This window comes from Lepisosteus oculatus, chromosome 2 (genome assembly GCF_040954835.1).
Source record: "Lepisosteus oculatus isolate fLepOcu1 chromosome 2, fLepOcu1.hap2, whole genome shotgun sequence".
Classification (NCBI taxonomy): domain Eukaryota; kingdom Metazoa; phylum Chordata; class Actinopteri; order Semionotiformes; family Lepisosteidae; genus Lepisosteus; species Lepisosteus oculatus.
In genome coordinates, this window is record NC_090697.1 from 38112258 (window position 1) to 38139750 (window position 27493).

At 36.5% G+C, this 27493-nt stretch overlaps 1 protein-coding gene across 2 annotated transcripts in view; it reads left to right on the plus strand.

Moving 5' to 3' along the window:
* The window catches only part of LOC102698599 (adhesion G protein-coupled receptor F5-like), a 47457-nt gene extending 26821 nt beyond the window's left edge, over window positions 1-20636 (plus strand). For both annotated transcript variants that reach the window (XM_015351372.2, XM_015351379.2), the window contains 12 exons: window positions 608-808; window positions 2464-2634; window positions 4114-4308; window positions 4691-4897; window positions 10896-11036; window positions 11402-11583; window positions 12758-12946; window positions 14804-16183; window positions 16465-16506; window positions 16969-17028; window positions 17554-17614; window positions 18269-20636. In XM_015351372.2, the coding sequence (XP_015206858.2) occupies window positions 608-808; window positions 2464-2634; window positions 4114-4308; window positions 4691-4897; window positions 10896-11036; window positions 11402-11583; window positions 12758-12946; window positions 14804-16183; window positions 16465-16506; window positions 16969-17028; window positions 17554-17614; window positions 18269-18336 (2897 nt within the window). In that variant the 3' untranslated portion in view covers window positions 18337-20636. The remainder of the gene's footprint in view (window positions 1-607; window positions 809-2463; window positions 2635-4113; window positions 4309-4690; window positions 4898-10895; window positions 11037-11401; window positions 11584-12757; window positions 12947-14803; window positions 16184-16464; window positions 16507-16968; window positions 17029-17553; window positions 17615-18268) is intronic.
* The last annotated feature ends 6857 nt before the right edge of the window (window positions 20637-27493 follow it).

Here is a 27493-nt window from a genome sequence, read left to right on the forward strand (position 1 = left end):
AAGAATACTGTGTTACTACTGTTAAAGCACTACTTGGGTAGAGGAGGGGAAGGAGGATGGGATATGGAAGGGATTCATATTGTTTTTGTATTTTTGTATTTGAATCAATCCTAAAAGAAAGATATTGATTATTTTTTAAAATAGAAAATTCTGAAAATATAAATTACTATACATAGGTAATATTCTAACATGAAAAACATAAATATTTTAAAAATATTTGTGGAATTAATATTCTGATATTGAATGTGATTAAAGTTTTAAGCTATAAAAGCACTCAAGCTGAAGAGCTTTCTGTAATTTGTCTATAGAACAGCAAAGGATGAACTGCATTTGCAAATATCTGAACTCTTCCATTTAAAGCAGATTTCTAAATTTAACATAGACAAAGCTTTGAGCTATAGTAATTTATATTTGCCGTCTAATTCAAACTGAAGTTGGCAGATGACCATTGCATTACAAATGTCACAAGTACAGTTCTTTATCTCAAAACCATAAATTCTTAAGGAAGTAGGTACTGTTAATTTAACAATGCCAGCAATTTACAAAAACAAAAGTTACTGTTGAATGCTATTTAATTTTAAATTGTTTCTGTATTGTACCTCCTCAGGGACATATGAGTGCATTTTCAAAGATGGTTTAATTGAATATGTCAGCAATAAAACAGTTCTTATCCAACAACAGCCATCTGTAACTCTCACTTCTCCTGGTAATGTCTATTGTGATGGTATAACCAGACTTAAGTGTTGTGTAGTTCCAGTCAAAGCCTTAAATGTCAGCTGGATCAAGGAAGGAACGTTAACAGTAAATGGTAAGAAAATAATATAAGATAACATGCTGTCTTTTTATTTATTTTATTTATCAAATTCCATTTGAAGGCAAACTAGTCTTTAGTTTCTGGGAGCTCTTTAGGCTTGACTTCAACCTGAAGGACGTAGGTCTGATGTAAGTTGTTGCTTCCTGGATGTGATGATATGTTGTTGCAGGGTATAACCAGTTTATAGTTTTGCTGACTACAGTACAGAGTAAAACGTACCTTTCTCAAAGATAATAAAAAATGCAGTTAATTCTTGTGCTACAATTTTGTAGTTAGGAAGCTAGAATTTTTTTAATTCTCTACTTACAGTGCCTTGCAAAAGTATTCACACCCCTTGGACTTTTTCACATTTTATTGTTACAGCATGGAACCATGATGTAATTGAGAATTTTTGCCACTCATTAAAAAAGTACTGTATAATGTCAAAGTGAAAAAAATCCAGACATTTTACTAAATAAAAAAAGAAATTAATTGAATGCATACATTTTTCCCTATTTGCTTTGACACACCTAAATTACCACACTTTATCTCTAACCTTATTTTTTTAACTAAAATATTGCACTGGAAATTTTTTCACAAGCAGCAGGAAAAGAAAATATTTGACACTTGTTTATAAACTGAACAGTAACTGTCACAGGCTGTGAACCCCAAATTCACGGATTTCTTTACTTTGTAGATGACTGCACCACCTACCAATTATAAAGGGTGCTAGGACCTCTCTTCATTTGCCATAGGTTCTATTCATCTCCCAGAATCACCAGTGCACACACAGAACAGCAACAGACACTAACTAGTGTTGTTTAAGTGCCCATATTCTAGTGATTACAACAGGTAACAATGTCTACCCAAAACCCAGGGCACATTTATACAAAATCAACACCGAAAGACACACAGTCTCTGGTGTCCAAGTCGAGTCCTCCCGGGTCCAACTGCTACAGTCTCTCCTGTAATCCTTCTTTCTCCAAAAAGGTCTACATTATCTCAGAACTAGGGCTTTTTAAACCCTTTCAACAAGGATTCTTCACTTATGCCCCAGGGAGTGGGAGCATCCCTGTAATGCTTTTAGGTGTGGACAGTGCTAATTGACCAATTGCCTGGCATCTGTGCTAGGAATACCTTTGACCAGGGTCTCTAAGAGCCAGGGAGGGAAACATTGAGGATAAGGCATGAAACTGCATCAACACCATGGTGCCATTGGCTTATTAATGCGACATAACATCAATACACCCCTTAACACCTAGATCCTTCCCACACCCATTCTTTTCACTCTGTGACAGAACTTCTAACACAATGTTAAAAATTAATATACAGTGGATATAACTGCTTCCGGACATATTTTACTTTTATGCAACACTTAGGTTTTGAGAAAGAAGATTATACACGGTGAATTATTGCAAGGTTAAAATTGTGATTGCATACTTAAAACAGAAACACTAGATTAAAAAAATGTATAAATCTTCATGTTAATATATCAGTGATTTATAGACAAAAATAACTCTTTACTTAAAATCTATCAATGATTTCCTTGTATAAAACAGTCCAATGTTAGTAACAAATTTCAAATAATGAAAAGTCACAGTATGTTTTGAGAACAAATGTCAAGCTCAGTCCATAATACTAAAAAAACTAACCAATTGTTATTATTTTAGAAAATAAGTCCTTCAATGAAACTGAAGGCTGTTTAATCAATGAAATAACACCAACATCTGGAAACTGCTCTCAAGGACAAACACGCAGTAAATTAACTTACACTTGCGAGGTGACAACGGGAAATGGAGCCAACTTCCAGAAGAACAGTACTCTTATTTTTGTCCAAGTTGGTAAGTCCTAATTAGGGTAGTATGGTTTGTTTTGTTTTTTTGTATGCAATAATACATGCTTAATTATAAAATCCATATTACTTAAACTTTAAGACTCTCCACTTCAGTTTATTTAATAGTACTAGACCACCAGTCATATGGGTTTGCAAAAAAAGCCAGCACCCCCCCAAATGCTTTTTGTCATGAGTGTTACCAAATATTTAATTATAGAAAAATAATGTAAAGCATTATTGAGAAAAACAAATGAGAATGGAGGATTTCTGGTGACTACATGGGCAGTATTCCATGTATTGTCACTCTAAACAGTCTCATCAGCAACAAGGGGGGCAAAAGAGCTTAAATCAGGCCAATTCTGTTTGGATCACAAAATTTCTGGGCAAAGCCAAGACCAGATTCAAAACAAATCATTATTCAATTTTTAAAATATTTATACTTCAATGCAAAAATAAAAAAATTTGAATGTAAGAATCTGAGGCCAATGCACTGATTGGGAATTATTAATATTATTTTTAAAAGGTAATGTTACTGTACTGTATAATGGTTGATTTCAATTTTACACACATAAATGGGGAGATGGGTAATACAGAAGCTGAAATTAAGATGGTTGAAATGGTTAATGTTGTAGTTCAAGTGGGTAGCTGCGTCAGCATGCGTAGTCTTCAAAGGAAGAAGAAATAAGTTTATTCCATGCTGAAAAGAGAAGAGAGAAAACACAACGTTTCGGCTGTGAAGCCTTCTTCTGATTTTGAAGTGTTAAAACTAGTTTAGGACACAGCAGTGATGGAGAGAAAGAGCTGCAGTGACTATCAAAAGTATTCATCACCCTTGGACTTTTCCACATTTTATTGTGTAATAATATAAAATGATAATGAATTTAATTGGGATTTTTTGCCATCGATCAACACAAAACACCCATAGGAACCATGCAAATGCAGGATAACATACAAACTCTATGCAGAAACACCAATGCTGCAAGCAGCAATGCAAACAATTGCACTACTCTTTTGAACTATACTAAATATAATCAGATTTAATAGGTCAATCGATTCTTTTTTCATTTCTTTGAAAAACGTGACCAATCTGGTTATACAGAAGTGAAGTGAACCATTGAATGGGCACAAGTCAGATTACTGACTAGATGCCAGTAAAACATAAGGCATACACACATACTGGAGAATTTACATACCCCAATCAACGTAGGCAGCATATCTATGGACTGGACTGTAGGAGAAAAATAGAGTGCCTTGGTAAAAAAACATGTATGGCCATGGGTAAGACATTCAAATGTAATTCTAGAACTGAAATAATGAGACACTGCAATGTTAAATGTCACACCACTGTCCTGCCCAGTTCACATCCATTTAAACATATTTTGTTTGCTACAGAAAATGCTAAATACACAATCAATTTTGTCATTGAAGATTATTCCATAAATATTGCTCATGTGTATTTTACATAATTAATTTTACTTTTTTTCAGGAAATGTGACATTGAAAATAGACAATACTGTTTATCAATCTTACGACATATCCGAAGGGTATGAATTCAACATGAACTGCACTTCTGATTCACAGTTTGATTCAGTTAATTGGTATCTGAAAGAAAATGGTCAAAATGATTTTTCACCCCTAATTGCATACAATGCAGTTTTGAATGTAAAAACTCCACTTAATGGTAAGTTAATTTTAAAAAATATCAATGTTGCCATTTTAATTGTACATATCAATAATATAGCTCTTGTGAAAATGTGTTTAATTAATAGGAAATAAAGGCAGGTATCCTGAGTGATGTATACAATCTAGGTAGCATATACAGTATATCATGCAGTGAACCAATTACAGAAAATTAATTTAGACACTATTGTGATTAAGATATGACAAGCACACAATGCAGATTGCTTTTAATTAATATTTTCTTTCAATCATTCTTCTCACTTGATTAAAGTAGTTTGTATGCAGAATATATTGAAGTATTAATGCATTTGAACTATTTTTTTAATCTCAGTTAAGAATTAAATAAATACTTAAAAGATTTCTTTTCTTAACAATTTTTTTAGGTACTTATCGTTGTGAACTATTATTTGGTGCACAAAACCGAATTGCCGAAACAACAGTTACAGTGCATCCTTTGCCCCAAATCACGCTGAGTAATCCAAGATTAAATGTCTTGTGTCAGACAACAACAGTAACTAAACTGGAATGCTGTGCTCAAAATCAAGGCTTTCAAGGTGTCTGGATAGAAAATAATAATAAACTACAAACAGGTACTTTGATTACTAATATTCTTATTAGCAGAGGGTGCAGAAGCACCAGTGACTGTAGAGTTAATTAAATGTATTGTAACGCACGGCCATCAGGGTGTGTAAGAGCCTCTCCCCTGCTTGACTCTCCGTCCCCGGCGAAGGGCTATCCCACCCCGCTCCTGACACCAATGTAACGCAACGGGGGCTCAGGCGGGCATCTTGCCGCATTAGGTCGGCCCCCCACCGTCGGGGGCTCGAACCCAGGACTCCCGCGTCACTCAACAGGGACCCAGCCCGGTGAGCTAAAGAGAGATCACTCTACAGCCCAGTAGCTGTAGTCCTGCTATCACAGGGAAGGGCGGCGACGTCACCGCTCTGGTAAGCCGGCTCTTACACAGTGCCTGCCGGCCGTAGCGTTACAGTATTTAATGTATAAATTGAATTTTTTGTTGTCAGGAAAACAATAACAATGCCATGGTAAAAGATACATTTACTATATTTCTATTGGAAAAGTCCCACTTTTTACATATACACTGTACAATCCCAATTGCATGACAAAAGTAATAGAAGTGCTTGGGCAATTGTCTCAGTCTTCCAGCTACTGTACATCTTACATCTGTAGCAATGCACAGTGGGAGGAGCCGCGGCGAGCACCCTTATCAGTGACGCCCCGTCAGAGGGGTGGAGGCACCGGTGTGAGGTTAGCGAGATCGGAAAGAAAACAAAACACAAAGGAAAAATACAAAACTGCGCCATCATGTAGAGCGGTGCCCAGACTGGACTTGCCCTGTTTAGCAGGGTCCAGTCTGGGTGAGCAGGAAGGGAGCATAAGGCCAAAAATAAAAACCTTCTGTCACGTAAGTCCAACAGGATGAACCGTAGAATGGCTGGAGAGCGATAAAGACCCTATGCGTAGCGGCGAGACAGGGGTTAGCCTGGGCTCAGCTGTTCAGGAGAAGCCGTAGAGAAACCTATGCCCTCAGGCCAAGGACAGGAGTGACCTGGTGCTAGGCGGGTCTCAGGGCAACTGAAAAACAATGCTGAGCAAGTAGCAGAGCAGAAGCAGGAAATAAATAAGCTACAAAACAAGACACACCAGAAAGACGTGAATAATCACAGGGAACTAGGAACAGAAGGAACGTAGAGCACCCTCTAGGTGTAATGAGCGTGACACCTTCCTCCTCACCCTTCCTCCAGGGCTCCGCCTATACACTGAACACGCCCCTCGCGTGTAGTGCCACACATTGTCTCATGTGTATTCATTAGGCTTTGTAATACAGATATGTAATGTTACTAGAATTTAAAATAAATGGCATTTAAAATGTTCATGGACTGTAAATGGAATGATCATATTTGGACGGTCCTGTGGATGCAATGGATGCACTTATGGATGGCTGTCTCACTCGTCTTCATTGATGATGTAACTAACAATGAGAATTGCATGAATGAATGCTGAAGCTTCTGGAAATATTTTGTTTTCTTACAGTTGGTAGAAGACAATTATTTCATACTTGTTAGGGGAAAAATAAAGTAAGCATTTTACATGATTAAGAAAACCCATAACTACCCCAAGAATAAGGAAGAACTCAAAGTAGCTGTAGTAAACATCTTACAGAAGATAGATTACAGAAATTGCGGTGAGTTCAATAGGTCACAGATTTCATGCCTTTTTTATTGCCTCAAATGCCCCAATAATGACATTTAAACTCTGAAATTTACTTAAAATAAACATCTCCCAATACTTATGATCACTAAATTTGATAATTTAATTAATCAGTGATACTTATGATTTCATTATGTTAAATATAAAGTACCACAAATAAAACAAAAATATCATTAATACTGTACTTATCATTCATAGTTAATTCAAGATGACATATCAAAATCTATTTAAATTAAGTCAAACGTAGCTGATACATACAGCTTCTTCATGTTTATAGAGTTTCTTTACAGTCCAACCGTTCAGCATTGAGAAATAACAAGAGCTAATCAACATTTATTCCAAAAAGACATAACATATCCACAAAAGCCCACATTTATCCTTGCAGTGCAGACTGGGCAACATGAAATGTAGAGTCAGCATTGAAAGGGTGAAGTACAAGAAGATACCTTTCTTTCCTTTTGTCAATTACCATGGAAGCTTGATAAAAACTCTCTCTTTCTACATACTCAGCAAAACTGGCTTCTGACTCTTCAGTGATATAACATGCACAAAAAAATACCTCAATTGTCTCTTTGCTCAAGTGAAGAAAGGCTGAAGCAAAATGAGAGTTCCGATCATACTTTATGTTATAATTTCATTGGATCAAGGCTGTGTTCTCTCAAGATATATGATCTTCTCTTATCACTTTCAGGGTTAGAGATAAAAAAGGTGCTCTGTACATAAAAACAAAAATTGCTTACACTTATATAGCGCTTTTCTGGACACTCCACTCAAAGCACTTTACAGGTAATGGGGACTCCCCTCCACCACCACCAGTGTGCAGCATAGTCTGCCTTGTTACTCTTGACTGTATTGCTGCATCCAAATGGATGTAATTTTTCTGTGATTGAAAGACACAAAACACAGTACAATATTGGACCTGGAACATATAGTAAGAACCTTTAATTGAAATGACTGACCACAATGTAATAATGGCTTGAGTTTAAGCAGCTGCCTAGACATCTCAAGTGCTCAGACGAATGGACTCTGTGTGGGTATCTACAGACAGGGATCAATAAAAGAACACTATAATACAAAATCCTTAACCATAGTCCAGGAACAGGCTAAATTCAGGAAATAGGAAGGCAACCCAAGAAGAAATAAAAATACAAGAAGCAAAGGAAAGGAAACCAGGAGAAAAATAATGTGAAAAAGAACAAGGCAATGAACAAAGACTTAAAAAGGACAGGAGTAAGAAGTAAGAAAAGAAGCAGGATAATATTCAGGAATGTAAAGGTCCAGAGCTCAAAATACAGGTATGTGAGACTGAGCACTGAAGGGAATGAGAGCACAGTTTATATAGCGCTGAGGAAGGGAAGTGTGGAGCCCTAGGTACACAGGACAGTCCCAGAGTAGCTAAAGCTTAACACAGTGTACACAGTGTCTGTGCATTTACCGGGACAATTAATAATTGTAGCAGTAAATCAGAAAATGATTCTTCGATGGCTATTAGAAAATCGACCTTGCGGTACAACTCAGCAATGCACACACGGATACTATTACACGAGAAAACATTTATTAATACAGTACATAAAATGTGCATATAAACATAACAGATCTTATAGTGAGGGTTAGCAGAATTCAAAAGTTATATATTCAATCACGAAGAGCTACAAATACCAAGAGATACAGATACATACAGGTACATTCAGTATACCATTCAGCATACCATTTCGTTAATGAGCTTTTTGATTACAACTTCTACACTAGATACTCAAAAGCATGTACATCACTCATATGAATTAAATTGACAACTGGGATTGAGGTTACTATTGAATTCTCGAGCTGCAATGTAGAATGTTGAATACTCATCCAATTTATGTGGATTCAGATCACCTGTGGACACAAAGGAACAGCGACAGGCTGTTGTTGAATCAAATTCGCGTCCTCTGGCTCGGGGATCTTTCAGTTACGTGCGGGTGACCTCCAGTCCAGGCTGTTAGAACAAAGTGAAGTCCTGGCACTCAGACACACTGGCCATCACGTGATTGTCCGAGCTGAGTCTGAGAACGTCCTGGAGGGGCACATTCTGGGCACTGTGCAGCCTCTTTTATCTGGAGGAACTATAGTCGTTCATTGGTTGAAAGTTTCACAGGCATTTGAGACCCATATGGGGTTACCCCACTCTACCTCTTCCTGATTGGCTGATCAAGGTGGAGGATAAGTAACAACCCTCTCTGACCTTGTTGTAAACAACTTGGGTTGAGACTCTCCCTTGGAATCTCCCAGACAGAAAGGCACCAGAGATGACCATTTATTAGGGTGGCTGGAGAATCTCAGGCCTGGGAGTTGATCCTTATCAGGAAACGCTATCAGACAGAAAAACACCTTTAATGTGAAACACATAGAATGGCCTCTCTGTGTCCAGCACCACAGAGATGAGAGAGAAAGAGACTGGCAGGGGGACAGCAAACTTAATTCCTGTATTATTAGTCAGCATTGCCGCTACATGCAGCCCTTTGCACAGGAGGGTCATCAACCAGTGCTTGAGATATCTATGCTAGCAAGACGTTGGAACCATAACAGTAAGAGCACTGAAAATATGGCAACAACATTATCTCTATGTGTGAAATCCGATTAATTGAATAATCTTACCTCAAAGAACAGGGAGATGGACATTCTTTCCACTGGAATGGAAAATCAGATTGAGAATGTCAAATTCATGGAGTTGGGTTTGCAATCAAGAATGAAATAAACAACCACTGTTGCAAGTTCCTTTCTGGAATAAATAGGCGCTTCATGACTCTTAGCAGAGAGCTATTACATGTTAATGCTTTCTGCAAATGCTTCTACTCTAGGTTCAGATGATGAAATAAAGGATCCCAGGATCCCATCCCAGGATAATACTAATTCTCTGTGGATTCCCTAAGAGGGAAATATTCTACTTGGTTACTTCCACTCCAGAATTAAGAGACGACAATCTCTTGGAATAGAACCGCTGGAAAGAATTAGAAGTTGGACATTTCAATTGCAATGGCATTCTTCTTCTTGTTTTTAACAAATGCACAGAAAGTGTGCTTGTGATCTCCAGTACCCACCAGAAAAACAGACATAAAACATCTTGACAACATCCACAGTCCAGAGGCCTTATTTACTATGCTTTAAGAAAAGCTCTTAAACCATAATCAAATACAAAGATACTTGGATATTTTACCAAAGAAGGACAAGATAATTAGAAGATAATTAAGACATCTTCTGAACAGTTTCCAAATGTGGATTGTGTACCTCAAAGGGTATGGCTGAAATGATTTTCACAGCCCACCAATTAGAGGACAAATGTCAGGAACAATGCTTACCCTTCTACTTCATGTTACTCCATTTTACATAGACATTTTGCTCTGTACATAGAAAAGACTGAAAGGCCCTCCTGCAGAATGAATGTCCTACAAAATTTGTCAGCATCCTTCCCCTTCCTTATTATGAAATGCATGCAGTAATCCTTACTAATAGATCAGTTACAGAGCCCTTTTGACGTCTTGACATGCATAAAAAACGTGTCAGTTACCAGCTTTCTTTTCAATATGGATGTCCTATTCACTTTGATAATTTGATCTAGAAACAAGACTGCTGCTTAACAAACGGACAGTAAATTATTTAATCTCTAATGACCCTGACCTCAGTTGTCAAACTCTCGTTCGTTGTGGCAGTTTATGGCTTAAATAAATGGATCTCCAGGCAATTGTCAACATACTGTACAGTACTTACTGAGGCATGTAAGAAGGTGGCACTTACATATAACATTCAGGAGATCTTTGTCCTCCATCAGCAAGCTCCAAATATATAGGCCCCAGGAATCATCAGTTTACATTCACAATGTGTTACTGGAGAATGTATCTTGGAAGTTACCTTTCACAAAAGGCTGATATTGATGAGGAAATCCCATTGTCTGAAATCTACAAGTGTAGCTTTTAGCAACCTGAAGAAGTTGGAGTATAAGGATTGTGACTTCAAAATTGAAACTAGCTGATGGTTTGCCATAATTCCTAGCTTTTATGAGGCAGAACAACAAACCCATAAAACAATTTAAGTAATTTCACCAGAAAAGTGATTTTTGCACATGATTTGATCAATCAAGTTGTAGAAAAGATGTACCAGCATCAGTATTGTCCCCAAAGTAGGTACACAAGCATTTAAACTATGACCATCTCCCATCATCTCAAGTGGGTTGGGCATGTCATCTTTTACTTGTGCTCCTGTGCCTTCTGCTATTTGTAAAAAATTACTGTCGTGCATTGCTGCTTAATTTAATTTCTTTCATGTTGACTGTTTTTATGTGTTCACTGTTTACCAATTCTGTTTTTGTCTTCTCAAATATAGCGAAAATAGGCAATTGCTTTCAGCATAATTACACGATGACGCCCTGTCAAGATGAAATTAAGAAAGAATTTATATGCATGGTTTTTACATATAATAATATTTCCTCTGTTAATAGTACTCTTACTATCATCTACTTTACCGGTAAGTTTTCACTGTCCTTATACTACAATATACAGTATACAGTAGCATTCAACTCTTTAAAATGTACCTTAGTACTTTCTTCACCCTCTTTTTCTGTCTCCATGCACTCACCTCCACACATTTTCCCCTCTCCACACATTTACGTTTACCACATAAACAACCTCACCTTTCCTTTTCTCCCTCTCCTAAATACACTTGGATGATTTAAGAAGCAAACAGTATTTTCACTTTCATACTGATTTTATTGTTTTCTGTCTCTGCTACGTAAACCCCCCAACAAAGAAAAACTCAAAACTGTTCTACTAATGAATGTCATCAAAGATTAGTTTTGACATTATATTTCTATGTTGTTTTTTTTTAACCAGCAACTAAGGGTTTTTGTACTAGCGATATATATGGTAATGGCACAGAGGGCAGTACCGCCATAGCAGCTTGCCCAGAGGGACAGCAAGGACAGTTACAAGCAATCTGTAAAAGTGGAATCTGGACAACTCTGCAAGACAACTGCGTATTAGCAAAAATTAATACAATTCTGACTAGCTCTGAGGTAATGGTCATCTCTCTGCAGACAATATAAAGAAATTGACTTACTGATATTTTGTATTCTTTCATTAAAAAGTCACCTACTGTTACTATAACCTGCAACCTTAACATGCATTTCTAATACACTGTTACTTTCAGTTACTTCCTGAACAGTAAATAAGAAAATTGCTGTCACTTCACAGCTTACAGTATGTGTTTTTTAATATTACGATGCTACTTTTTAATATAAAGAATTTATTCATATTTTTGTCAGCATAATAAAACACTGTAGGAGCTTGAAGTTCTGTGTGGTGGGCTGGTAAGTGCACATAAGTGAATTAACACTCACCTATGAAAGAAATCTAGGATCACTGCTGAATTTTATATGACCAAATGTTTCATGCTCCTGTGTATCTGCTTGTAGCAGCAAATATTTGCAGGCTATAGCTGAATCCCTAATTTAATATTAGTGGATAAAATGTGATTTGCTGACTCAAAAGTAAATTCTTAAGGTTCGAGTTTTGGTTCTGACAAATGTGTTTTTTCAACATACTGTTCTAATATTAACCAATATTTCAAGCCAATACCAGATTGTAGTTTTAGTTAAGGTGAGAAGGTTTCAGATAATCTTATTAGGATTCACAACATACTGTTGTGGATAAACCTGAACAAGTCAGGAATCAAGGGCAGTACTCGCAGCAGTGGGTTCAGTTCCGAACCTGGGGTGCTATCTGCATGGAGTTTGCAGGTTCTCCTCATGTTTGAGTGGGATTCGTCTGGGTGCTCCAGTTTCCTCCAGCAGTCCAAAGACATACTGGCAGGTTAATTATGTTCTAGGAAAATTGGCCCTGACATGAGTGTGTCTGTGTTTGTGTGTATCTCTTCCCTGTGATGGACTGGCATTGCTGGGATAGGCTCCAACTCCTTAGAAATCCTGTACTGGATAAAGAGGTTAGAAAATGGATAGGTGGAGACAGTGTGGATTGAACAGTGTGGGAAAGAGGACTTTCAGATTTCATTTTTACGAGAGTGTAAATAGAAATGTAAACTGGAAACTCCTGTATCAGTCTTGTTGACTATTATAATCTTATATATAAATCTTATATATTATAACCCTACAGTATATATAAATCACCTTGTTTGACATGCAAAATGTTTTTTTGGACAGCCTATCACTAAACGTATTTTTCTTCTTCCAGCAATTGCTCAAGGACCCGGCACTAGTACAAATCAAGATACCACAAATTCTGAATGAGCTAAACGATGCTTCAACAAGTTTACAAAAAAATATTACAAATTCAGCTGGGACAATTAATGCTGTTGTGAAAATTCTGAGCGCTATTTCAGCTGTTTCTGGAAATACTACAGTTAATGCCACTGTGATGGAGGTACAGTAAACTGAAATTCAAAAGAGATTTACAGTAAATGGCTTAACTAAAACCAAATATAGTGTGACTTTGTAAAATGATGTTGCATTAAGAGTAATGGTATACAGTAAAAGACAAGATATTTGTATATAACATTACCAGAAAGAAAAGTGAGAAAAAAGATTTAATCATGTTTAGAGATTGTTGTCAGCAATGACTAGTACACTTGAATAATGTGATAAGAATAAAGTATAATAAATATATATATACATTTCATAATTAAGTCAACAAAAGGACAGTTAAGAGTTTTGAAAAATCAATTGATAATATTTTTATATATTATAATAACATAATACTATTGCTATATATTAATTATCTCAGGTATTTCACCACTTTTAATTTTATAAAAAGGCTTTGATTTTTAAGTAAAGTCTATCAGACAGCATACTGTAGATGTGTAATTAGAACTGCTAACTTGAGGAACTTGAGTTCTGAGTATAATTCTAACCTGGGATGCTGTAGTTTTAGTTAAATTGAGAAGGTTTCACATAAGACTTTTAAAGTTATTCCAAAATTTGCTAATCTTAATCTTTTTAAGATGAATGACAAATTGTAATGGATAAAACTCAACAAATCAGAATTTAAGGGCAGCACAGTGACGCAGAGTGATGTGTAGCAGAGTGAAGTTCACATGTTTTTCCTCTGTGTTTATCTGAGTTTTCTCTGAATGCTCTGATATCCCCTCGCAGTACAGAAATAAGATTACTAGGTTAATTGGTTAATTAATCTCCAAATTTTTCCCTATGTGATTGACTGTGTGCCCTGAAATGTGAAGGGATGGATCCTATCCCATCCAACATGAAATTGACTTACACCTGGGAAAAGGCTTTTGGGACCCAGTACTAGCTTTTTCTTAAACTGGTTACTGAAAATTGATATATGGTTACATTTTTCTTTCATTTTTGGCATCCTGAAATACTCATCTGTTCCATGAGCTTGTCCTTGTTTGAGCACAGATTAAGTGATTGTGAGTATATCTAGGCAACTACTGTACTGCAACTACAATCACCAAGTGACAGCACACAATTGGCTGTTGTGGGTAGAGTGGGGCTTTCACAGCTCTTAGCAATAGAGTGTCCCCCTGTGGCATCCTGGGCACTGGCGAGCTTGCAGTACTGTCAATGTGGGATGTAACTCTCCTTCAATCAGTACTGAACCCCTGGTACTGGGTTGTGGTGCTTGTGATGTGTTTAAAGCTGAGTGGGAAGGAAGGTCAGGAGAGTTTGCCCACGCTTCATCATAGCTGTGGACATGAAAAACACACAATTAGCTATTCCATATCAGGTGGGTTTAGCAAAAAAAATGATCAGTCCTATTTTGCCTAAGTACATTTCAGTGTAATCGTTAAACTAATTTTGTGAATGCTAAGCAACTTAAGCCAAAATTAGAAAATTAGACTAATTTTACACTTTAATTTATAAAATTAGAAACATAAGCAGTATCTAATGTAAACTGTGAAACTGTATTGATTAACTCTATAAGCATGGTGGATGCTTCATATGAGCGATAATCCTTTTAAAATAAAATAAGTTGAAATGCATGCATAAAATAAAATATGTTGAAACAGCAAACAAAAACTTGACCCTGCACCTCCAAGTTGTCTCTAACAATTTCTGTGACTTCCATTGTAAGGATGGCAAGATGAAACATTTTATACATATGAAGTATTTGTAAATATGCTTCATTCCAGTAATTTTTACTTTTATGTTCAAATGTTACAGCAAATTACTTCAGTGTAATATTTTATATTTATATTTAATCTTTTCTATTATATAAATGAATGAATCAAATTAATTTTCTTTTTATTATTATTTTCAGAATTTCATTGCAACAGTGGATGTCATCATATCCCCAGAATCAGTGAAATCATGGATTTCCTTAAATAACCAAAATGAAACTTTGAATTCTAGCTCTAATTTGTTGTTTTCAGTGGAACGTTTCACAGGATCTCTTTCTTCAAATACAACTGTCAGCATCACAAGAAAGAATATTGACTTGCAGAGCAAAATAATTAACAATGGCACTTATAGTTCCACCTTTACTAATACATCAAATCAGATAGAGTTTCCAGATACACTTTTTCCCCCAGACACTACAGTTACCAGCATTCTGTTTTTCACCCTTTCAGAAATCTTACCAACAAGAAACATCAACAATAGCATAGATGCAAACAAGACTATAAATGCAGATATTACGTCAGTAAATGTTAAGAACAAAAATGGCAATGTTTCAATAGACAAAGCTATTTTAACATTTCAAGTAAATAACACATCTCTGGACAATCCTCTCTGTGTTTTTTGGAACTTTCTTCTTTTCAACAAAACAGGAGGGTGGGATTCAACAGGATGTCAATTACAAACCAGCAAAGATGGAACTGTCTCCTGTTTCTGCAATCATCTGACCTCTTTTTCAATTTTAATGTCACCTAGTTTTAATTTTCCTGAATCAATTCGGATACTTTTAGATTTCATTACTTATATCGGAGTGGGCATATCAATGCTAAGCTTGGTCTTGTGCCTTCTTATTGAGGCATTTGTGTGGAGTCTTGTGACTAAAAACAGCACATCATATATGCGGCATGTAACAATTGTAAACATTGCTATATCTCTTCTGATTGCAGACATTTGGTTCATGATAGGTGCAGCCATTAACACCTATGAAGTGATACCTGTGCCATCCTGCAGAACAACCACCTGGTTTATTCATTATTTTTACCTGGCCTTGTTCTTTTGGATGTTCGCTTCTGCTCTCCTGCTTTTCTACCGAACAATGCTGGTTTTTTCGCACTTGTCCAAAGCAGCCATGTTGGGGATTGCATTCAGCTTAGGATACGGTTGCCCTTTCATCATAGCTATGACCACTATCATAGCCACAGCCCCTCAGAACCACTACACCGTTGAGAATGTATGTTGGCTTAACTGGAATGAGACAAAGGCACTCCTCGCTTTTGTCATTCCTGCCTTAGCCATTGTTGCCATTAATTTTCTCATTCTGCTTGCGGTTATCTTCAAAATGCTGAGAAGGGGAGTTGGAGAAGGCTCTCATACTGATGAAAAAAATGCCCTGCATGTGATTGTGAGATGCGTCGCCATTCTAACACCCCTTTTTGGTCTTACTTGGGGGTTTGGAATTGGACTTATGGTTTCTCCTGGAAGCGTAGGGCTCAATGTTGTTTTTGCTGTCCTCAACTCATTCCAGGTAAACACTTATATTTGTATGCTTTTGATGTTATAATAATTTTACCGATTAATTCACAATTACCACAATGGGCTCAGAAAGTAAGGGTTTTCAAAATCCAGTTATTTTTCAAAGTCTGAAATAATTTGTTCTTAAAACTGTAGATGAATGCCTAGAGCTAATTTTAAGACTACAGAATATAGTCAACTATAGAAATAGAATGCAAACATCTTAAATAATTCTTGATATCTTTATTTTGTAGAGACTATTGCCTAATGGTTTTGTGTTATTCTTATTTTAAGGGATTCTTTATTTTAGTGTTTGGAATACTTCTAGACAGCAAAGTAAGTATTTAAGATTTTCTTTTCTCTACAGATTGAAGGTTCTGATTCTGCCTGATGCATTATCAATTTGTCCGTTACTTTAAATATACAGTATATGCAGTGGGGGACCTCGAATATTGGTGTTTACAAGGGCTTTGGACTATTAAAAGTGTTTTTATTGATATGTAAAATAAGCTTGCAGTCTTTCTTTCTATATACAGTATTGCATGAAACTGTGTTAAAGTTTATTTGAAATGTATTTAAATATGATCACTTCTTTTATCCATATTAAATACTAAATTGTATCTGTATTATAACATATTATATTAATAAATCAAATAAACTTTGAATTTAATTTTTTTAAATTTTCAGTATTATTTCTTTAGTTAACATGTTGCTGTGTACTCCTATTTTCATTTCTAATATACCACATACTGTAAGTCAACTGCCTATGTTCCATGCTTTTATGTAATTCACCCACAGATACGATCAGCCATTTTCCGCAGATTTTCATTCGTTCAGAGAGGTTCTCAACAGACAAGGGTGAGTTATGATGCTTTAAATGCTTTAGTAAACATCGAAAGAGTTTGTTCTTCGGTATATGATTTTAATCAAGTCTTACAAATTTAAATATTTAAACAATTATTATCTTTCATATAAATTGTAATTCCCTAGTCTTTAACACTATGTGGACACTTGAAGACACACATTTCATGCATTTTACATTACATTTCACAAAATTATCATTTTATTAATTCACTTATTTTATTTTACCTGCAGCATTGGTCCCTGTATTTAAACTTTGTGTAATTTTTAAACATTATAAGTCAACTTGGATATACAGTACTAATCAAATACTTTATGAGAAAGATAAAAGTTGTTCATGTAAGAAGATTTGTGAACAAAGCACCAAAACCTAAATGAATTGCAGAAAACAGAACTTTACATGGGTAAAAGCCATTCAGTTGCTAGACTCAACCATTGTCATGCACTTGGAAATGTCCTTTCGTCAGAGCTCAACACAAATGCAGTGGGCCAAGTTACCTAAAATGTCATGTATTGTTGCAGAGCACAAGTGGTGGTACGTCTTCAAGTGGAAACAGATTCAATGTATTCAAACGAAGAAGGAGTAAGTAGGCATTTATTTTATCTTATATTATAATGATTAAAAAAGTGGCTGTTTGAAGACATTTGAAGCTTCTGAGATTCCACTTTACCCGTTTAGTGCCATCAAGTCAGTCAATATGTAAATACTGAAACATTAGGATTCAATATTGCCAGGATATTTGCATTGGTCATTATAAACGTTGAGTTGTAAGTCATTATCAGGTAATAAGTAGCTGAAGCATACATGTATTGAAATCTGTTGTGATGACTGTGAAGAATGTTGGTGTCTTTGTCTTAATACAGTAACTGTCACATTAGGTTTACCATCCTGCTTTGAAAAATGAACATTTGGTGGATACTCAACTTTAGGAAAAAAAAACAAAATTTTAAAATTGTTTTAGGCAGTTTAATATTATACTCTTGAAATGTTTACATGTTGTGTTATAGATTCTTGGTGTCATTTTCTCTCTAGGAATAATAGGCTGTTACTGTAACATAGCACAACTGTAAAAGTTTTACAAATATGGTCCAAAGTCTACTATGGATAAAATAAATAAGAAAACCAAAAATGATATATACTCAATACAATACTGATACTACCTCAGTACTGTTTCTGCCTTAAATAGCAGCCATTAAAATTGCAATATTTCATGTGAAATGTATTCCTTTATTGCAGGGATGTTCAATGTTGCAGAAGCCACATCCTCAAGCCAGTCTGCTACAGAGTCTTTCATCAATACTTAATTCAATAACACAAATTATGTAGATAAATTAGTCAATTTAAATTTTGTGAAAATGTTTAGAACAGTTAATTGATGAAGTACTGAAGCATAAAGCAGTGACCGTCTGCTAGTACTGTATTGTTTTCTCTTAATCACATTAGCCCTATACAAACAACAGTATAAAACACAAAACCTTTTTTAATGAATGTTAAACTGTTGTTGACTTTTATTTTGTTTAAAAGGGCCCACTTGCTTTTTTATGTTATTAAATCCATCAACTCCCATTATATATGTCCAATAAATAAGTACAGTGTAATTGTATACAAATAATCACGTTTAGCTGTTATCAGAAATTTTACAACCCTTTTACAGTACACTGTTCTAGTAAGATCATAAATGCCAATTTAACAGGCCTTTCAGACCACTATTGTTTCAATCTCTTAGTACTTGTTTTTGCAATCCAGTCAAAACCAAAGTGATCATGCCATTCTTGTAACAGACAGATTCTGCATATATCTGTACACACTATGAACTTTGTGAAAAGTATTATTGCTCATATAAGCACCAGAAACTATAGGCTTAATGTCCAAACACCTTATTATCTATTCACAGTGTGTTGAATATCCAATCTGATATATACTCATGCAATTTAAATATTTGTAACTAAAGTAAAAACAGGATCATACCACATAAACTTTTAGACAAAAACATAATTAATGTATTAATGACTGTATTTTAATTACTGTTAAGTAATGTGAATGGAACAACTTTTGGAAAGAAATAAAATTAGAATTTAAATAAAATCACAATACTATCACCTCATTGACCTTCTACATAACAATACCTTCTATGACTGTAATGCAGTCAGTCTACAGTATGTTGTCCGCAGTTTGACTCAGAAAACCAATTGTTTCAGAAGTGCATTAAGAGTAAAAATTAGTCATATCATAGGGCAGATTACATCAGATGTGTAGGTGTTTGAAGAGTACAAAAGTGATGTAATCTAACAGTAATATCACTAAATCGTGCAGAACCCTGATCTGACATCTTAATAATATAAGAAAACTGATCTCTGTTGAATAATATGATTTTTTTTTCAATTTCTTATAGAAAATTGTTTTTTATGCTTAATATAAATACTTTAAAACATCTTTAAGTAATGCTTGGCTTTACACAGCAAGACATGTAACTGGTATTAATCTAAAAACTGTTTTTTTTACTAGTTTATGCCCTTTTAATTATAAAAGATAAAGGTTTGTCAAATAATGTTATACTCTGTGAAACCAAATTTCTCTAAAAAATAATGAAAATAAAATATTTAATTTCTGATTTCTTTCTTTAGATAGTGAGACATTAAACTATTGTATTTCTCACTGAAAGCACTAACATCAAGAAAAAGATAAGTGGAAACTTAACTGTAATGTGATATACTGTATAATGCAATGTTTGTTTTAATCACACAAAAATAAACAAACATAGTAGCTGCAATAGCCAATTGCTTGGCTTTGTTGACTAAAAATGTTCAGTTCTTTCCACCCATTAGTGTATGACATTCCTTTAAAGTCCTGGAATGCAATTGGTTTCTCTTCTATGCATAAGGTCCAGAGCAGCAATATCATTTTCAAATGTTATTTTACCAACAATACCAGCATCAAGATCATTTATATAAATTAGGAAGAGCAGTGGTCCTAGAAAAGATCTCTGTGGTGATCTACCAATTACATTACCCCAATTTGAAAATTAACACATCTGTTGCTTTCTGTTTTCATTTACTTAACCAATTCTCAATGCAAATGTGAATGACATAGAATTTGAAAATTAATCATTTATGGAGGACTTTATTAAAGGCTATCTAAAAAGCTTAATGTACCATATCATATGCTCTGTATGTATCAATTAGTGTAATTTCATTTTCAAAGAATTCAAGTTAGTTAGATCTAAATTCCTTTTCTAACAACATTTTGACAGTTCCGTAGGATGTTATTTCCATATAGTCCTCTAATTTAGTTCATATAATCATTTCTATTACATTTCTATTACAAAGCAAGAATTATTGTTCTTTTATTACTTGACTCAGCCTTTTCACAGTTCTTGGATGGGTACTACATTACTCCAGACCTCAGGTCCCCATCTTAAGAGACTGTTGAAGGAGTTGCATCAATTGCCTTCTGAATGTCTATAGTTTCCTTAAATACTACAACTGGGACCTGGAGATTCATTTACATTTTTTTGAGCAGTTTGAGACCTTCTAGTACCCAAAATTCTTACCTCTTCTGTGTCAATACTGTACAGTATAATAAAGAACTTTCTTCTGCTGCCCAATGAATGTTATTGACTTTTTCTTTGAATACGAATGAAAAACTCATTCCGTACATCTGCCTTTCAACATCTAGAAGTTTCCATCTTTATCTTGGATGCATTGATCCATGCACGAATCCAAAATCAATACAAATGATCTTTATTTATCTGTCATTACCATCACACCTGGCCTAGAAAGAAATAAAAAAAAACATTTCAATGATTTTTAACATATATTTACAGAACAGAAAATAAAAATCACTCTGTGCTCTTAAAACTATTTTTTCTTGCCTTAGATTTTGCTAATTCAATCACTTCTAATTCTTTTAGATCTAGTTTCCCAGCTATGGGTAGAGACAGGTATCAAACTATTTATTATTGAGCTCCGTGAAGTTGACAATTGCTGGCGACAAAAAAGGAACTTCCTGTCACAGGAACCTAAGTGATACTCTGAGTTCTTAGCTTTTCCTGCCCTGTACAAAAGCCCTCTTAACATAAGTGAAGGGCAATTCAGAAATTCAATTTCATAGAAAATGTGTGGGTTGATAAGTATGTTTGATTGGGGGCCCTAAGAAAAGGATTAGATGGAACAATGCATTATTACACCTGGCAATCTGTGTACGGCCATTTACCTAAATTAGCACTGGTTAGTTGGCTCTGTCAATAGAAAGCATTGTAGAGATGCTTCCACCCCCCAGGAGAAAAGTCAAGAGCCTTTGTGATGAAAGATTAAGTTCAAGCCAGTTCAAGCAGAACTGGGACAAGAAAAGATCACAGAATTGGACCTAGGACACTAGGGACTTTACAGGGAACAGCTGAGGAAAGCTCTAGCATCATCTCCCTCCTGACATTAGAGCATGAGGGAACCACGTTGTTTGGGATGACCAGAGAAGGTGAATAAGAATCACTGTTACAGTTGCCGGATTAGTTGAGAGAGATCCTGTGCAGAGTAGGGTGCCAAATCAAAAGCTAGTCCGAGATTTCAAAAGCCAAAGGGTCAAAGAGAAAACAAGCCGAAAAACCATGAGAATCAAGACAAATGATGAACACCGAGTATCAGGAGTGAGCTTCCAAAATACTGAGCAGAGAATGAATGACCAGAGCATCCTAAAATCGAGAAGACCTAAGGGTGTGTTGATTAAATGGGACAGGTGAGTGGTCAGGTATTCCTGAAAAGTCTACACCTTCTTAAAGTGGCTGTATGAGAAACCGGAGACGTAACAACCACCTAAGGAACTACATAGGGGACAGAAATGCAGGACTGCAGTATTTTGGAACATTTGTTGGGTAACTGGGGTCTAATGGGGTGCTTGTGGCCAGTCTGGAATGTCTGTGTTTTAGAGTTCTATTTTTTATCTGCTCTGCGATATTGAGTGGACAGTGTTGAATATTATTATCTACTAGAAAATAAAAAGGCACTTTATCCATACCAGTATCTGTTGCTGTTCTGTGCATGCACTGATGTTTTTAAGAGTAGAAGGGGTACTGAGCATGAAACACAATGTAGCAACAGCTAGCAGTCCATGATTTAGAGAGGGAAAACATACATTATGAATGAAAATGAAAAATGAAAAAACATATTATAACTTTATAATTAGAATAAATGGCAGTTATAGTATATACACTATATATTCAGTCCAGTAAATAAAACAGAGAATTAACTTTTACTGTACATCATATGTAAATAGTGAAAATTTAATTACTCTCTCCTGTACTGTTCAATAACAAAAATACAAAATGAAATACACTATCAATAATATAATGAAGTGTCTTTAAGAATATAGATATCATAGTGTCAATAACCTGATTAGTGTCAATAGATATTGATAAAATAGTGTCAATAATCTGACTGGTGTCAATATTTCCAGTTTTCAGTGGGCTGAAAAGTAAGGAGATGTATGCAGAAACATATGGGTCTGTGGATTCAGTGTTCAAAGCAGTAATAAGGTTTACCTTTGGAGTTTTGTGAATTTACTGGGGCAATTATGAATTGTAGCAGTAATCACGAGGTGATTCGTTATAGCTATTAGACAATCAATTGTCACAACAACCAGCAACGCACACACACACAGATTCAATACACAAGATAGCTATTAGACAATCAATTGTCACAACAACCAGCAACGCACACACACACAGATTCAATACACAAGATACATTTATTGAACGTAAATTGTGCGCCAAACATATACATATATCAGTCTGCCTGGTTACAGGTGGCTTACTGTGAGGGTTATAGAAATTCAGGTATATAATCATAAAAAGCTTCAAACACAAAAACATACACAACAGAGAATATACTTTAGTATACCGTTCAGCTATACCATATCATTAATCAGTCCCATTAACCACTCTTACACTAAATTTAAAAGTAAATACATTACTCATTAATTAAATTGATAACAACTCGTGTTGAAGTAACAATTAAATTCTTGAGATGTAATGTTGAACATTGGGTTTACTTAACCACTGTGTATGGATTTGGATTTGGTTTGGATTTCCTGGCACGAACACCAAAACCAGCTGACAGGCTCTGTTGCAACTCTGTCGAAGCGCTCGTCCAATAGGCGTCGTCCCGGCGTCCTCTGGCTACTGGCCAACCAGTCGAGGTGCAGCTCAGAGTAGGACAAAGGGAGGAATCTAACTACAGCGTGCAGTGCAGTCGTTCGTTCCTTGAACTTGAGTTCCTTCCCGGTCAAGTGCTGCTTCTGAATAAAACTATCCAGATTGTCGACAAGGGTCCAACTGTAGGCTTCCGTTGATCGAGCAGAGTATTCACATTGGTCGTTGCAGAATTCTGTCTTTGTATGTATTGGATCCCCAGCCTTGCGCTCAGAACAAAGTCCAAGGCCCAGTGCAGATAACATCGGTAGTCACGTGATTGCCCCTGAGGGTACGCAAAAATGGCAGAGGAGAGCAAAGACCTGAGCTTGTGCCACCGTTTTAACCAAGACACAGATGTGTGCTCACCCTGCGGTCCATGTGGATCCTAATGCCCCAGTATTGTGATGGGGACACTATACTGTAAACAGGCGCCGTCCTTCGGATGACACGTAAAACCAAGGTCCTGACTCTCCGTGGTCATTAAAAATCCCAGGGCTACTACTTTTGAGGATGGAGATAATATTTACTGGTTCCTCATTGCAGTCTACTGTCATGGAATCTATACAGTTAAACTGATATGTTATCAATTGTTCTCAATTGATATTTTACGCAGGAACAAATATTACCATGATAAAGGATTCTAGGTCTTAGAAGCAATAAGTTTTAGACTCACTTATGTAAGTATTGTGTGGCTGCCTCTACTTCTGCAAACTAACATTTGTTTCCATTTCAGATGCTTTTCTAATCAATCTGTTTTCTCTGTTGAAGTCTGTAAATATTCTTCCATTATTTTTTTCAGACTGTAAAGCAGTGATTGTGTTGGGTGACATTCTGAATACAGTCACAAAATTTAAAACTAAGATATTACCTAACTGCTTGTTTTATTTCAGTCAAAACATGATGGATTTCTTACATTTCATCACAATTAAGTTTAGTATCCATTAGTAACAACAAAGGATTTTATTAGAAATACATATTTCCCTCTAATCTTAATAAGACTGAAACTAAATTGAAATCTTAACTAAAACTCCTTGAATACACAATGAACTATTCTAAAACTTTTGTGATTAAACTGGACCTTTCTAGGAAAGTTGTCAATCTATTACTGAAAATGCATAGAATCTGCTGTTTATACAGCAAGGCAGAATTATTTTCATGGCCGTAGATAAGTTATCTTTTAAACCCCTTGCCGAAAGTTCCGGATGCCAGCATCTGTCTGGAATTTGAAATTTGTATTGTGAAAAATATAAAAGCAAAAAACAAAAACTTCCTGAAGTATTAGAAAACTATCATCCTTACTTTGAAGATTCAAAGAAATGTCCAAAGTATTTGTCACAATCGCAACTCCTCCTCTTAAGGGCCCTCCACCCCTTCCTCGTTCTACCTCATTCCCCACACCTGTTCCTTATTCCAGCCCCTCTTAAAAAAACAGACGTAGACGTCACTTGAGGTTCCTCATTGAATCGCGTTTCATCAGAGTCCGGGTCCTGTTGCGTCTGGCTCCTTTATGCTTTTAACTTTCTGTTCCTGATTCCCCTCTCCGGTTCCGACCTGGTTCCTGTTCCTATTCCCCCCCAGATAGATCGCCTGGCCATGGACTTCTGCCTTTGTTTCCGATTACCCCTTTGGATTTCCTATATGAATTGTTTGCCCCGGACTCACTTCCCCTGGACACCTGCACTCCTTGGACACGCACCCTTGTCTCCATCCCTTCGCCTGCATGATTTTATTCCTACTGTGTCTTCACCAACCGGATCGTGTTGTCTGCATAAGGCCTAGAAAGAACTGCTACGTGACAGTATTGTATTGTAACAGTTTTGGGTTCGGCGAGGATGGACTCAGTGACCCAGACACTGGTTGAGTAAAGAAAGCAGCGCTTTAATTAAACTTCGGTACAGCCAGCACAGCACTCCCGCTACCACGCGTCTGCAGAAGACAGACTGAGGGTGAGAGAGAACGAGCAAGCACCAGAGAGAGACGAGAGCAACACTACTCTATTCGGGTACCTACACGGGGATAGGGTGGCGATTGGATACAAGTATAACAGGGGTGCGAAACCAGGGAACTATTTACAAGAATGTGGGCGATCTCATCACACTGTACACCCGTCTCAACCAATCTTATTAAGCTCTCTCTTGTAGCCTGTATATGCGTGTACAGTACATGTCTAAATCATCTTCTCCCTAAGAGGTATGCAGTTACAGTAACAAATTTCAATGATGCTTTGAGGATATGGCCAGTAGCCATATTGCCCTGCAACTTGCACCTGGCAACACTCTGAAGCTAAGTAGATGTGAGCCTGGACACCTGGATGGTAGACCTCCTTGGAAAGCTAAGGTTGCTGCTGAAAGTGATATTAGGAGCCAGTAGGGGGGCACTCACCCTGCAGTCCGTGTGGATCCTAATGTCCCAGTATAGTGACAGGGATACCATACTGTAAAGAGGTGCTATCCTTTGAATAACGCATAAAACAGAGGTCCTGTCTCTCTGTGGTCATTAAATATTCCAGGGTGTTTTTCTTTTTAAAAAAGTAGTAGCGATCTTACCCCAGCATCCTAGCCAAATGTCTCACTGGTCTTCACCAATGATGGCCTCTTGGTAATCCCCATCTATGAATTGGCTTCATCACTCTGTTATCCTCCCCACTTATACTTGGTGAGCATACTGGATCACTAACTGCCATCACATCATCCAGGTGGGTGCTGCACATTGGTGGTGTTGGAGGGGGGTCCCCATTATTTGTAAAATGTTTTCAGTGGAGTGTCCAGAAAACCACAATATAAATGTAAGGAATTCTTCTTAAAATAGTATATTGCAGTTTGTTTAGCTTCTTCTTATTGTATAATGCAGCTACTTTAGTTACATACACACGGATACCTCTTTAGGGTTGTATACCTGTATATGAATGACATAATTAAAAGGACTAATCGAAATACAAATTTAGAGTAATGTAAAATAAGTTGTATGGTGGCTGTTATTGTTTATTGGTAATAAATTTTGTAGGTGCAGTGTAAAGTGCACTAATTCTGTAGCTGAGTCACTAAGGAGTTGTTGGTGCTTGAGTGCAGGAGCAACCAGCAACTCTCCCAGTTTAAACTCTCTCTGGTAGGCTGCGTGTGCATTCTTAAATAATATTCTGCTTAATAGGTGTTGAGGCAAGACTGAAGAATCATCATGGGAGCAAGAACCAACTGCTCTGCAAAGGTTAGAAAAGGAAGGTGCCAGACTGTCACATTACTTGCTTTTTCTTATGTAAGATTAAAGTTCAGAGACTATTGCATGAAAGGTGGATACCTGGACTTTGTGTGCATCTGGAATTCTCCAGTAAATGAACTATGCTATCGTACTGAATGGAGTTTTTTTTTTGGTTGTGTGAAATAGTAGAAGGTAGAAAGGTTTAGTGTGTGTGTGTGTATATATATACTGTATATAGTATTTATATGCCAGGAGCTATATCTACCCTGCAATTCACAATTGGCAACCCACTGAAGCTGAACAGGTGTGAGCCTGGTCAGTACTGGATGGGAGACCTCCTGGGAAAAACTAAGGTTGCTGCTGGAAGAGGTGTTAGTGGGGCCAGCAGGGGGTGCTCACCTGCAGTCTATGTGGGTCCTAATGCCCCAGTATAGTGATGGGGACACTATAATGTTAAAAGGTTCCGTCCTTCAGATGAGATGTTAAATTGAGGTCCTGACTTTCTGTGGTCATTAAAAATCTCAGGGTGTCTCTCAAAGAGTAGGAGTGTCACCCTGGCCGGCATCCTGGCCAAGTGTCACATTTGGCCTTTACCAATCATGGCCTCCGAATAATGAATATGAATTGGCTTCTTCACTCTGTTCTCCTCCCCACTGATAGCTGGTGAGCATTCTGGCTCATTATGGCTGCCATTGCAGCATCCACCTGGATGATGCATATTGGTGATGCTGGAGAGGATCCCCATTACCTGTAAAGTGCTTTAAGTGGAGTGTCCAGAAAAACACTACATACTGTAAATGTAAGGAATTATTATATGTTCAGTGACTAGGCCTACTCATAATGACTCTGTGTAACAAAACGCATAGAACTATTGTGTAATTTGTCTTTGAATCATTGTAATTCACAATTTGTAAAACTGGATTTACAGGGAAAATTGTCAGGAAGTGTCAGATTGAGGTGGCAGTGACGACATTAGTGTTAGAGCACAAGTAGCTCATAATGGTTCTGGCCCCACTTGGAAATGTATTCCGTTAGATAAGTGCAATTCAGCAGCAAACAGCAGGGTCTTACCAAGCCCTAGT